Source organism: Phasianus colchicus, chromosome 35 (assembly GCF_987193195.1).
Source record: "Phasianus colchicus chromosome 35, bPhaCol1.hap1.1, whole genome shotgun sequence".
Classification (NCBI taxonomy): Eukaryota; Metazoa; Chordata; class Aves; order Galliformes; family Phasianidae; genus Phasianus; species Phasianus colchicus.
In genome coordinates, this window is record NC_143470.1 from 1,356,315 (window position 1) to 1,370,434 (window position 14,120).

General features: G+C 61.9%; 1 protein-coding gene across 1 annotated transcript in view; it reads right to left on the reverse strand.

Moving 5' to 3' along the window:
- ABHD16A (abhydrolase domain containing 16A, phospholipase) overlaps positions 1 to 13,373 on the reverse strand; it is a 61,559-nt gene extending 48,186 nt beyond the window's left edge. The window contains exons 1-4 of the mRNA XM_090129019.1: positions 13,221 to 13,373; positions 4,948 to 5,004; positions 2,491 to 2,557; positions 2,299 to 2,385 (exon numbers count right to left, since the gene is read on the reverse strand). Coding sequence (XP_089985145.1) covers positions 2,299 to 2,385; positions 2,491 to 2,557; positions 4,948 to 5,004; positions 13,221 to 13,313 — 304 coding nt within the window. The 5' untranslated portion in view covers positions 13,314 to 13,373. The remainder of the gene's footprint in view (positions 1 to 2,298; positions 2,386 to 2,490; positions 2,558 to 4,947; positions 5,005 to 13,220) is intronic.
- Positions 13,374 to 14,120: the final 747 nt, after the last annotated feature.

Sequence of the window (14,120 nt, forward strand, 5' to 3'; positions counted from 1 at the left end):
CTCCCCAGGACCCCTCCAACATCACCCAGACCCCCACTTCCACCTCCAGAACCCCTCCAACATCACTCAGCCCCCCCCCCAAACCCCTCCAGGACCCCCTTCCCCCCCCCCCCCACATCACCCAGACCCTCACAAACCCCCCCCACGACCCCTCCAACATCACCCAGACCTCTCCAGGACCCCCCCCACATCACCCAGCCCTCCCAGCACCCCTCCCAGGACCCCTCCAACATCACCCAGCCCCCCCCAAGCCCCCAGCCCCCCCCCAGGAACCCCTGGATGGGCCCCCCAGGACCCCTCCAACATCACCCAGCCCCCCCAGCCCTCCTCCCAGGACCCCACCAACGTCACCCAGACCCCCCACCCCTCCCCAGGACCCCTCCAACATCACCCAGCCTGCCCCAATGTCCCCCCCAGGACTCCCCCCCCGTCAGCCAGAGCCCCCCAGCCCCACCCCCCTCCCAAGACCCCTCCAACATCACCCAGACCCCCCCCTCCACCTTCAGGACCCCTCCAACATCACCCAGCCCCCCCAGATCTCTGCAAGACCCCCCCCCACGTCACCCAGTCCCCCCCCAGCCCCCCTCCCAGGACCCCTTCAACATCACCCAGACCCCCCCCCCCCCATCCCCAGGACCCCTCCAACATCACCCAGCCTGCCCCAATGTCCCCCCCAGGACTCCCCCCACGTCACCCAGAGCCCCCCAGCCCCACCCCCCTCCCAGGACCCCTCCAACATCACCCAGCCCCCCCCCAGCCCCCCTCCCAGGACCCCTTCAACATCACCCAGACCCCCCCCCCCCATCCCCAGGACCCCTCCAACATCACCCAGCCCCCCCAAACCCCTCCAGGACCCCCTCCCCCTGTCCCCCCCCCCCATCAACCAGTCCCCCCCTGTCCCCCCCCAGGACCCCTCCAACATCCTCCAGCCCCCCCAAACCCCTCCAGGACCTCCTCCCCCTGTCCCCCCCCCCCATCATCCAGTCCCCCCCAGCCCCCCCCCCAGGACCCCTCCAACATCCCCCAGCCCCCCTCCTAAAACCCCTCCAATGTCACCGAGACACCCTCCCCCTCAGGACCCTTCCAACATCACCCAGACCCCCCCCCCCCCTCAGGACCCCTCCAACATCACCCAGCCCCCCCAAACCCCTCCAGGACCCCCTTCCCCGCCCCCCCACATCACCCAGACCTTCACAAACCCCCCCACAACCCCTCCAACATCACCCAGCCCCCCCCAGGCCCCCCTCCAACATCACCCCCAGACCTCTCCAGGACCCCTCCAATGTCACCCAGCCCCCCCAGGCCCCCTCCCACGACCCCTCCAACATCACCCAGTCCCCCCAAACCCCTCCAGGACCCCCTCCCCCTGTCCCCCCCCCCCCCAATCACCCAGTCCCCCCCAGCCCCCCCCCCAGGACCCCTCCAACATCCCCCAGCCCCCCTCCTAAAACCCCTCCAATGTCACCGAGCCACCCCCCCCCTCAGGACCCCTCCAACATCACTCAGCCCCCCCCCAAACCCCACCAGGACCCCCTTCCCCCCCCCCACATCACCCAGACCTTCACAAACCCCCCCCACGACCCCTCCAACATCACCCAGCCCCCCCCAGGCCCCCCTCCAACATCACCCAGACCTCTCCAGGACCCCCCCCACATCACCCAGCCCTCCCAGCACCCCTCCCAGGACCCCTCCAACATCACCCAGCCCCCCCCAAGCCCCCAGCCCTCCCCCAGGAACCCCTGGATGGGCCCCCCAGGACCCCTCCAACATCACCCAGCCCCCCCAGCCCTCCTCCCAGGACCCCACCAACGTCACCCAGACCCCCCCCCCCTCCCCAGGACCCCTCCAACATCACCCAGCCTGCCCCAATGTCCCCCCCAGGACTCCCCCCCCGTCAGCCAGAGCCCCCCAGCCCCACCCCCCTCCCAAGACCCCTCCAACATCACCCAGACCCCCCCCTCCACCTTCAGGACCCCTCCAACATCACCCAGCCCCCCCAGATCTCTCCAAGACCCCCCCCCACGTCACCCAGTCCCCCCCCAGCCCCCCTCCCAGGACCCCTTCAACATCACCCAGACCCCCCCCCCCCATCCCCAGGACCCCTCCAACATCACCCAGCCCCCCCAGCCCCCCTCCTAAAACCCCTCCAATGTCACCAAGCCACCCTCCCCCTCAGGACCCTTCCAACATCACTCAGACCCCCCCCCGGGGGCCTGGGGGGGAGGGGAGGGGGGGGTTGGGATCCCATGGGGTGTGAGGACCCCCCCCCAGGACCCCCCTTTCCCCCCCCCCCCCCACCTCTCAGACAGGCCACCCCCGCCAGCAGCAGCGCGATGGTCGCAGCACAGTGTGACAGTGGCACCACGCGGGACATGGTCAGCAATCCTGGGGGGGGGGCAGGAAGCACAGCGTGGGGGGGGTCAGCAAATCACGTGGCAGCCCCCCCGCCACCCCGCCCCTAAACGCCCCCCCCCCCCCCCCCCCGCATACCTTTTCGGTACAGATAGAAAACAGCCAAAGGCGAAGCGTAGTAGGAAATGGACCACAGCACTGAAGCCTATGGGGAGGGGGGGAAGGAATGGGGGGGGGTCAGCATGGCTCAGAAGGGGGAAGGGGGGGGTCCTCACACCCGGGTTGGGGGTCTTCACACCCCGTGGGACCCCTTACACCCCCAGGGGGGGGGGGGTCAGCATGGCTCAGAAGGGGGGGGGTCCTCACACCCAGGTTGGGGGTCCTCACACCCCATGGGACCCCCCCCATCCCCCCCACACCCCCGGGGGGGGGGGTCAGCATGGCTCAGAAGGGGGGAGGGGGGTCCTCACACCCAGGTTGGGGGTCTTCACACCCCGTGGGACCCCCCCACCCCCCCCCAGACCCCCAGGGGGGGGTCAGCACGGCTCAGAAGGGAGGGGGGGGCTCCTCAAACCCCATGGGACCCCCCTCATCCCCCCCCACACCCCCGGGGGGGGTCAGCATGGCTCAGAAGGGGGGAGGGGGGTCCTCACACCCAGGTTGGGGGTCTTCACACCCCATGGGACCCCCCCACCCCCCCCCCAGACCCCCAGGGGGGGGGTCAGCATGGCTCAGAAGGGAGGGGGGGGCTCCTCAAACCCTATGGGACCCCCCACCCCTCCCCAGACCCCCAGGGGGGGTCAGCATGGCTCAGAAGGGGGGGGGTCCTCACACCCAGGTTGGGGGTCTTCACACCCCGTGGGACCCTCCCACCCCCCCCCCACACCCCTGGGGGGGGGTCAGCATGGCTCAGAAGGGGGGAGGGGGGTCCTCACACCCAGGTTGGGGGTCTTCACACCCCATGGGACCCCCCCACCCCCCCCACAACCCTGGGGGGGGTCAGCATGGCTCAGAAGGGGGGGGAGGGGGGGTCCTCACACCCAGGTTGGGGGTCTTCACACCCCACCCCCCCCAGACCCAGACCCCCGGGGGGGGGTCAGCATGGCTCAGAAGGGAGGGGTGGGGGTCCTCACACCCCATGAGACCCCCCACCCCTCCCCAGACCCCCAGGGGGGGGGTCAGCATGGCTCAGAAGGGGGGGGGGGTGGGGTCCTCACACCCAGGTTGGGGGTCTTCACACCCCATGGGACCCCCCCCATCCCCCACACATCCCTGGGGGGGGGGTCAGCACGGCTCAGAATGGGGGGGGGGGCTCCTCAAACCCCATGAGACCCCCCACCCCTCCCCAGACCCCCAGGGGGGGGGTCAGCATGGCTCAGAAGGGGGGGGGGGTGGGGTCCTCACACCCAGGTTGGGGGTCTTCACACCCCATGGGACCCCCCACCCCCCCACACACCCCTGGGGGGGGTCAGCATGACTCAGAAGGGGGGAGGGGGGTCCTCACACCCAGGTTGGGGGTCTTCACACCCCGTGGGACCCCCCACCCCTCCCCACACCCCTGGGGGGGGGTCAGCATGGCTCAGAAGGGGGGAGGGGGGTCCTCACACCCAGGTTGGGGGTCTTCACACCCCGTGGGACCCCCCACCCTTCCCCAGACCCCCAGGGGGGGGGGTCAGCATGGCTCAGAAGGGGGTGGTCCTCACACCCAGGTTGGGGGTCTTCACACCCCGTGGGACCCCGCCACCCCCCCCCCAGACCCCCATGGGGGGGTCAGCATGGCTCAGAAGGGGGGAGGGGGGTCCTCACACCTAGGTTGGGGGTCTTCACACCCCATGGGACCCCCCTCATCCCCCCCCACACCCCCGGGGGGGTCAGCATGGCTCAGAAGGGAGGGGTGGGGCTCCTCAAACCCCATGGGACCCCCCACCCCTCCCCACACCCCCGGGGGGGGTCAGCATGGCTCAGAAGGGGGGGGGGGGGTCCTCACACCCAGGTTGGGGGTCCTCACACCCCACCCCCCCCAGACCCAGACCCCCGGGGGGGGGTCAGCATGGCTCAGAAGGGAGGGGGGGTCCTCACACCCAGGTTGGGGGTCTTCACACCCCGTGGGACCCCCCCACCCCCCCCCCAGACCCCCAGGGGGGGGTCAGCATGGCTCAGAAGTTTGGGGGGGGTCCTCACACCCAGGTTGGGGGTCTTCACACCCCGTGGGACCCCCCCACCCCCTCCCCAGACCCCAAGGGGGGGTCAGCATGGCTCAGAAGGGAGGGGGGGGGCTCCTCAAACCCCATGGGACCCCCCACCCCTCCCCACACCCCTGGGGGGGGGTCAGCATGGCTCAGAAGGGGGGGGGTCCTCACACCCCATGGGACCCCCCACCCCCCCTCCACAACCCTGGGGGGGGGCAGCATGGCTCAGAAGCGGGGGGCGGGGGGGTCCTCACACCCAGGTTGGGGGTCTTCACACCCCACCCCCCCCAGACCCAGACCCCCGGGGGGGGGTCAGCATGGCTCAGAAGGGGGGGGGTCCTCACACCCAGGTTGGGGGTCTTCACACCCCGTGGGACCCCCCCAGCGCCCCCCCCCCAGCACTCACCAAAGCCAGGACGCTGTCCGTGTGCTTCTCCAGGCCCCGGGGTTGGTAGTAAGAGTCCTATGGGGGGGGGGCAAAAGAAGGGGGGGGGGGGGCAAAAGGTGGGGTGGGGGGCAAAAGGTGTGGGGGGGGGGGGTTTGAGGAGTTAAAAGGTGAGAAGGACCCGAAAAGTGAAAGCAAAAAGGCGAGGAGGCTTCAGAGCTGCTGAGAGTGAGGGGGGGGCGGGGGGGGGGGCAGAGGGAGAGGTTGGAAAATTGGGGGGGGGGGCTGAGACTGGGTCTGGGATTGAAGGGGGGGGGGGGGATGGATGGGTTGGGGGGGGTGGATTTGGGGGAGACAGTTTAAGGGGGATGGGTTGGGGGGATGTGGGGGGGTTGGGGGGGTGGATTGGGGGGATGCAGTTTGGGGGGGGTGGATTGGGGGGATGGTTTTGGGGGGGTGGGTTGGGGGGATGGCAGTTTGGGGGGGTGGGTTGGGGGTGTTTTGGGGGGCTGGATTTGGGGGATGGGTTGGGGGGGTGGTTTTGTGGGGGTGGATTGGGGGGATGCAGTTTGGGGGGGGTGGTTTGGGGGGGTGGGTTGGGGGGATGCAGTTTGGGGGCATGGCAATTTGGGGGGGTGGTTTTGGGGGGCGTGGATTTGGGGGGGACAGTTTAAGGGGGATGGGTTGGGGGGATGCGGGTTTGGGGGGGTGGGTTGGGGGGATGGCAGTTTGGGGGGGGGTTTGGGGGTGTTTTGGGGGGCTGGATTTGGGAGATGGGTTGGGGGGGTGGTTTTGGGGGGGTGGGTTGGGGGGATGCAGTTTGGGGGCATGGCAATTTGGGGGGGTGGTTTTGGGGGGCGTGGATTTGGGGGGGACAGTTTAAGGGGGATGGGTTGGGGGGATGCGGGTTTGGGGGGGTGGGTTGGGGGGATGGCAGTTTGGGGGGGGTGGTTTGGGGGTGTTTTGGGGGGCTGGATTTGGGAGATGGGTTGGGGGGGATGGTTTTAGGGGGGTGGGTTGGGGGGATGGCAGTTTGGAGGGGGTGGATTTGTGGGATGGGTTGGGGGGGTGGATTTGGGGGGGTGGGTTGGGGGGATGCAGTTTGGGGTGATGGCAGTTTGGGGGGGTGGCTTTGGGGGGGGTGGTTTGGGGGGGTGGGTTTGGGGGGGACAGTTTAAGGGGGATGGGTTGGGGGGATGCGGGTTTGGGGGGGTGGGTTGTGGGGGTGGTTGGGGGGGGATGGCAGTTTGGGGAAGATGGTTTTGGGGGGGTGGTTTGGGGAGATGGCAATTTTGGGGGGACGTTTTGGGGGGGTGGTTTGGGGGGGTGGTTTGGGGGATGCAGTTTGGGGGGGTGGGTTGGGGGGATGGCAGTTTGGGGGGTGGTTTTGGGGGGGTGGTTTTGGGGGGGTGGTTTGGAGGGGGTAGTTGTGGGGGGGGTAGTTGTGGGGGGGGTAGTTGTGGGGTTGGTTTGGGGGGATGGCAGTTTGGGGGGACGTTTTGGGGGGGTGGTTTGGGGGGAGTGGATTTGGGGGGGACAGTTTAAGGGGGAAGGGTTGGGGGAATGCAGTTTGGGGGGGTGGTTTTGGGGGGGTGGTTGGGGGGTGGTTTAAGGGGGATGGGTTGGGGGGATGCGGGTTTGGGGGGGTGGGTTGGGGGGGTGCTTTTGGGGAATGCAGTTTGGGGGGGTGGTTTGGGGGGGAGGTTTGGGGGCGATGGCATTTTGAGGGGATGGTTTGGGGGGGATGGCTTGGGGGGGTGGTTTTGGGGGGGTGAATTTGGGGGGGTGGGTTGTGGGGGTGGTTGGGGGGCATGGCAGTTTGGGGGAGATGGTTTTGGGGGGTGGTTGGGGGGGTGGTTGGGGGGGTGGATTTGGGGGATGGGTTGGGGGGGTGGGTTGGGGGATGCAGTTTGGGGGGACGTTTTGGGGGGGTGGTTTGGGGGGGTGGATTTGGGGGATGGCAGTTTGGGGGAGATGGTTTGCGGGGGATGGTTTGGGGGAGTGGTTTTGGGGGTGGTTGGGGGGGTGGATTTGGGGGGATGGATTTGGGGGGATGGATTTTGGGGGGATGGCAATTTGGGGGGGTGGTTTTGGGGGATGCAGTTTGGGGGGGTGGTTTTGGGAGGGTGGTTTGGGGGGTTCGTTTGGGGGGGTGGCAGTTTGGGGGGGGTGGTTTGGGGGGGTGGATATGGGGGATTGGTTCAAGGGGTGGTTGGGGGGCTGGTTTTGGGGTGGCAGTTTGGGGGGAGTGGTTTTGGGGGGATGGCAGTTTGGGGGGGGTGATTTTGAGGGGGTGGCAGTTTCGGGGGACAGCCTGTGCCCTATAGCACATCCCATAGCTTCTGCCCTATAGCACACCCCACACCCTCTGCCCTACAGCACACCCTACAACCTGCGCCCTATAGCACATCCTAAACACTGTCCCCTAGAGCACACCCCACACCCTGCGCCCTATAGGACACCCCACAGCCTGAGCCCTATAGCACAGGTCTCAATGCCTTCCTTAGAGCCACGACCCCAAAACTGAACGGGTCTCAATGCCTTCCTTAGAGCCACGACCCCAAAACTGAACGGGTCTCAATGCCTTCCTTAGAGCCACGACCCCAAAACTGAACGGGTCTCAATGCCTTCCTTACAGCCACGACCCCAAAACTGAACGGGTCTCAATGCCTTCCTTACAGCCACGACCCCAAAACTGAACGGGTCTCAATGCCTTCCTTACAGCCACGACCCCAAAACTGAACGGGTCTCAATGCCTTCCTTACAGCCACGACCCCAAAACTGAACGGGTCTCAATGCCTTCCTTACAGCCACGACCCCAAAACTGAACGGGTCTCAATGCCTTCCTTACAGCCACGACCCCAAAACTGAACGGGTCTCAATGCCTTCCTTACAGCCACGACCCCAAAACTGAACGGGTCTCAATGCCTTCCTTACAGCCACGACCCCAAAACTGAACGGGTCTCAATGCCTTCCTTACAGCCACGACCCCAAAACTGAACGGGTCTCAATGCCTTCCTTACAGCCACGACCCCAAAACTGAACGGGTCTCAATGCCTTCCTTACAGCCACGACCCCAAAACTGAACGGGTCTCAATGCCTTCCTTACAGCCACGACCCCAAAACTGAACGGGTCTCAATGCCTTCCTTACAGCCACGACCCCAAAACTGAACGGGTCTCAATGCCTTCCTTACAGCCACGACCCCAAAACTGAACGGGTCTCAATGCCTTCCTTACAGCCACGACCCCAAAACTGAACGGGTCTCAATGCCTTCCTTACAGCCACGACCCCAAAACTGAACGGGTCTCAATGCCTTCCTTACAGCCACGACCCCAAAACTGAACGAGTCTCAATGCCTTCCTTACAGCCACGACCCCAAAACTGAACGGGTCTCAATGCCTTACAGCTGTGACCCCAAAACTGAACGGGTCTCAATGCCTTCCTTACAGCTGTGACCCCAAAACTGAACGGGTCTCAATGCCTTCCTTACAGCTGTGACCCCAAAACTGAACGGGTCTCAATGCCTTCCTTACAGCCACGACCCCAAAACCGAACGGGTCTCAATGCCTTCCTTACAGCCACGACCCCAAAACTGAACGGGTCTCAATGCCTTCCTTACAGCCACGACCCCAAAACTGAACGGGTCTCAATGCCTTCCTTACAGCTGTGACCCCAAGACTGAACGGGTCTCAATGCCTTCCTTACAGCCACGACCCCAAAACTGAACGGGTCTCAATGCCTTACAGCCACGACCCCAAAACTGAACGGGTCTCAATGCCTTCCTTACAGCCACGACCCCAAAACTGAACGGGTCTCAATGCCTTACAGCCACGACCCCAAAACTGAACGGGTCTCAATGCCTTCCTTACAGCCACGACCCCAAAACTGAACGGGTCTCAATGCCTTCCTTACAGCCACGACCCCAAAACTGAACGGGTCTCAATGCCTTACAGCCACGACCCCAAAACTGAACGGGTCTCAATGCCTTCCTTACAGCCACGACCCCAAAACCGAACGGGTCTCAATGCCTTACAGCCGTGACCCCAAAAGTGAACGGGTCTCAATGCCTTCCTTACAGCCACGACCCCAAAACTGAACGGGTCTCAATGCCTTCCTTACAGCCACGACCCCAAAACTGAACGGGTCTCAATGCCTTCCTTACAGCTGTGACCCCAAAACTGAACGGGTCTCAATGCCTTCCTTACAGCCACGACCCCAAAACCGAACGGGTCTCAATGCCTTCCTTACAGCCACGACCCCAAGACTGAACGGGTCTCAATGCCTTCCTTACAGCCACGACCCCAAAACTGAACGGGTCTCAATGCCTTCCTTACAGCTGTGACCCCAAAACTGAACGGGTCTCAATGCCTTCCTTACAGCCACGACCCCAAAACCGAACGGGTCTCAATGCCTTCCTTACAGCCACGACCCCAAAACTGAACGGGTCTCAATGCCTTCCTTACAGCCACGACCCCAAAACTGAACGGGTCTCAATGCCTTCCTTACAGCCACGACCCCAAAACTGAACGGGTCTCAATGCCTTCCTTACAGCCACGACCCCAAAACTGAACGGGTCTCAATGCCTTCCTTACAGCTGTGACCCCAAAACTGAACGGGTCTCAATGCCTTCCTTACAGCCACGACCCCAAAACCGAACGGGTCTCAATGCCTTACAGCCACGACCCCAAAACTGAACGGGTCTCAATGCCTTCCTTACAGCTGTGACCCCAAAACTGAACGGGTCTCAATGCCTTCCTTACAGCTGTGACCCCAAAACTGAACGGGTCTCAATGCCTTCCTTACAGCCACGACCCCAAAACTGAACGGGTCTCAATGCCTTCCTTACAGCCACGACCCCAAAACCGAACGGGTCTCAATGCCTTCCTTACAGCTGTGACCCCAAAACTGAACGGGTCTCAATGCCTTCCTTACAGCCACGACCCCAAAACTGAACGGGTCTCAATGCCTTACAGCCACGACCCCAAAACTGAACGGGTCTCAATGCCTTCCTTACAGCTGTGACCCCAAAACTGAACGGGTCTCAATGCCTTCCTTACAGCCACGACCCCAAAACTGAACGGGTCTCAATGCCTTCCTTACAGCTGTGACCCCAAAACTGAACGGGTCTCAATGCCTTCCTTACAGCTGTGACCCCAAAACTGAACGGGTCTCAATGCCTTCCTTACAGCCACGACCCCAAAACTGAACGGGTCTCAATGCCTTCCTTACAGCTGTGACCCCAAAACTGAACGGGTCTCAATGCCTTCCTTACAGCCACGACCCCAAAACTGAACGGGTCTCAATGCCTTCCTTACAGCCACGACCCCAAAACTGAACGGGTCTCAATGCCTTCCTTACAGCCACGACCCCAAAACTGAACGGGTCTCAATGCCTTCCTTACAGCCACGACCCCAAAACTGAACGGGTCTCAATGCCTTCCTTACAGCTGTGACCCCAAAACTGAACGGGTCTCAATGCCTTCCTTACAGCCGTGACCCCAAAACTGAACGGGTCTCAATGCCTTCCTTACAGCCACGACCCCAAAACTGAACGGGTCTCAATGCCTTCCTTACAGCCACGACCCCAAAACCGAACGGGTCTCAATGCCTTACAGCCACGACCCCAAAACTGAACGGGTCTCAATGCCTTCCTTACAGCCACGACCCCAAAACTGAACGGGTCTCAATGCCTTCCTTACAGCTGTGACCCCAAAACTGAACGGGTCTCAATGCCTTCCTTACAGCTGTGACCCCAAAACTGAACGGGTCTCAATGCCTTCCTTACAGCCACGACCCCAAAACTGAACGGGTCTCAATGCCTTCCTTACAGCTGTGACCCCAAAACTGAACGGGTCTCAATGCCTTCCTTACAGCCACGACCCCAAAACTGAACGGGTCTCAATGCCTTCCTTACAGCCACGACCCCAAAACTGAACGGGTCTCAATGCCTTCCTTACAGCCACGACCCCAAAACTGAACGGGTCTCAATGCCTTCCTTACAGCTGTGACCCCAAAACTGAACGGGTCTCAATGCCTTCCTTACAGCTGTGACCCCAAAACTGAACGGGTCTCAATGCCTTCCTTACAGCTGTGACCCCAAAACTGAACGGGTCTCAATGCCTTCCTTACAGCCACGACCCCAAAACTGAACGGGTCTCAATGCCTTCCTTACAGCCACGACCCCAAAACTGAACGGGTCTCAATGCCTTCCTTACAGCTGTGACCCCAAAACTGAACGGGTCTCAATGCCTTCCTTACAGCCACGACCCCAAAACTGAACGGGTCTCAATGCCTTCCTTACAGCCACGACCCCAAGACTGAACGGGTCTCAATGCCTTCCTTACAGCCACGACCCCAAAACTGAACGGGTCTCAATGCCTTCCTTACAGCCACGACCCCAAAACTGAACGGGTCTCAATGCCTTCCTTACAGCCACGACCCCAAAACTGAACGGGTCTCAATGCCTTCCTTACAGCCACGACCCCAAAACTGAACGGGTCTCAATGCCTTCCTTACAGCTGTGACCCCAAAACTGAACGGGTCTCAATGCCTTCCTTACAGCCACGACCCCAAAACTGAACGGGTCTCAATGCCTTCCTTACAGCCACGACCCCAAAACTGAACGAGTCTCAATGCCTTCCTTACAGCTGTGACCCCAAAACTGAACGGGTCTCAATGCCTTCCTTACAGCCACGACCCCAAAACTGAACGGGTCTCAATGCCTTCCTTACAGCCACGACCCCAAAACTGAACGAGTCTCAATGCCTTCCTTACAGCTGTGACCCCAAAACTGAACGGGTCTCAATGCCTTCCTTACAGCTGTGACCCCAAAACTGAACGGGTCTCAATGCCTTCCTTACAGCTGTGACCCCAAAACTGAACGGGTCTCAATGCCTTCCTTACAGCTGTGACCCCAAAACTGAACGGGTCTCAATGCCTTCCTTACAGCCACGACCCCAAAACTGAACGGGTCTCAATGCCTTCCTTACAGCCACGACCCCAAAACTGAACGGGTCTCAATGCCTTCCTTACAGCTGTGACCCCAAAACTGAACGGGTCTCAATGCCTTCCTTACAGCCACGACCCCAAAACTGAACGGGTCTCAATGCCTTCCTTACAGCCACGACCCCAAAACTGAACGGGTCTCAATGCCTTACAGCTGTGACCCCAAAACTGAACGGGTCTCAATGCCTTCCTTACAGCTGTGACCCCAAAACTGAACGGGTCTCAATGCCTTCCTTACAGCCACGACCCCAAAACTGAACGGGTCTCAATGCCTTCCTTACAGCCACGACCCCAAAACTGAACGGGTCTCAATGCCTTCCTTACAGCCACGACCCCAAAACTGAACGGGTCTCAATGCCTTCCTTACAGCCACGACCCCAAAACTGAACGGGTCTCAATGCCTTCCTTACAGCCACGACCCCAAAACTGAATGGGCCCTCAAGATGCCCCCCCTGCCCCCCCCTCACCCCCTCAGCCCCGCTATCAGCACGACCCCCCCCTCCCCCAAACCCCCCCCCAAAACCCGGTGTCCCCCCCCATTCCCCCCCCCATGGGGTTTATTGCACCCAAACTGCAGCACTTTGTGCTCACAGGAAGGGCCTCATGATGCCCCCCCCCCCCTCCCATCACCCCCCACCCCCCAGCTATCAGCACGACCCCCCCCCCACAAAATCCCCCCCCCCAAAATCCCCCCCCAAAACCCGGTGTCCCCCCCTCCCCCCCCCATGGGGTTTATTGCGCCCAAACTGCAGCACTTTGTGCTCACAGGAAGGGCCTCACGGTGCCCCCCCCTTCCCCCCCCCTCCCCCAACCTCCCCCCCCCAAAACCTGGTGTCCCCCCCCATTCCCCCCCCATGGGGTTTATTGCACCCAAACTGCAGCACTTTATGCTCACAGGAAGGGCCTCATGATGCCCCCCCCTTCCCCTCACCCCCACCCCCCCCCCCCAAAATCCCCCCCCCCAAAATCCCCCCCCCAAAACCCGGTGTCCCCCCCTCCCCCCCCCCCATGGGGTTTCTTGTGGCCAAACTGCAGCACTTTATGTTCACAGGAAGGGCCTCACAGTGCCCCCCCCCCCCCCCCATTCTACCCCCCCTTTATCAGCACGACCCCCCCCCAAAAACCCAGTTCCCCCCCCCTCCCCCCCCACCTTGGGGTTTTTGTGCCCAACCTGCAGCACTTTGTGCTCACAGGAAGGGCCTCACAGTGCCCCCTCCCCCCCCCCGTTATCAGCGCGACCCCCCCCCCCCCAAAACCCGGTTCCCCCCCCACCCCCTTCCCAGCTCACCCAGCTCGGCTCTCGCCGCTCCCCCCCCTCCGCTCTCAGCCGGTGAACCCGGTAGAGACGCGGGCCCAAAACGCAGCTCAGCAGCTTCGCCATGACGGTGCCGGAAGTGGGGAATGGGGAAAGCGGAAGTTGAGAGGAAAAGCTAAAGGAAGATTTCCGGTCGAGCTACGGAAGCCGATGAGGGAGGAGATTGCGGTTGGCATGGCAACGGGCGCCATCTTGGGGGGGGTAATAGTGTGGTGAAGGATGAGGTGGGAAGGGGTGAAATGGGACGAAAACGGCCCGAATTGGGACGGGAGGAAGATAAAAATCAGACTGCAGGGCCCAAAACGACGCCAAAATGTCCACAGACCGCTCGAGCCGATCCCAAAATCACCCCATTTACCCCCAAAATGTCCCTCAAGTGTACAAAAAATGACACAAAACCACCCCAAAATGTCGTAAAACCACCCAAAATGACCCCCAAACGACCCCAATTACCCCCTAAACATCCCAAAAATGTACAAAAAATGTCACAAAACCACCTCAAACCCCTTCAAAATGATCCCAAAACCACCCGTTACCCCCAAAATATCCCAAACCCACACAAATTACCCCAGGTATCCCCCAAAATATCCCCAAAATGACCCAAAAACGTCACAAAACCACCCCAAATCCCCCCAAAATCACTTGAAATGACCCCAAAACCACCCAAAATCCCCCCAAAATTCCCCAATCTGCCCAAAATGACCCCAAAACCACCACAATTACCCCCAAAACATCCCAAAAATGTACCAAAAATGTCACAAAACCGCCCCAAACCCCTCCAAAATGACCCCAAACCACCCCAATTACACCCAAAATATCCCAAAAATCTACCAAAAATGTCACAAAACCACCCCAAATCCCCACAAAATGACA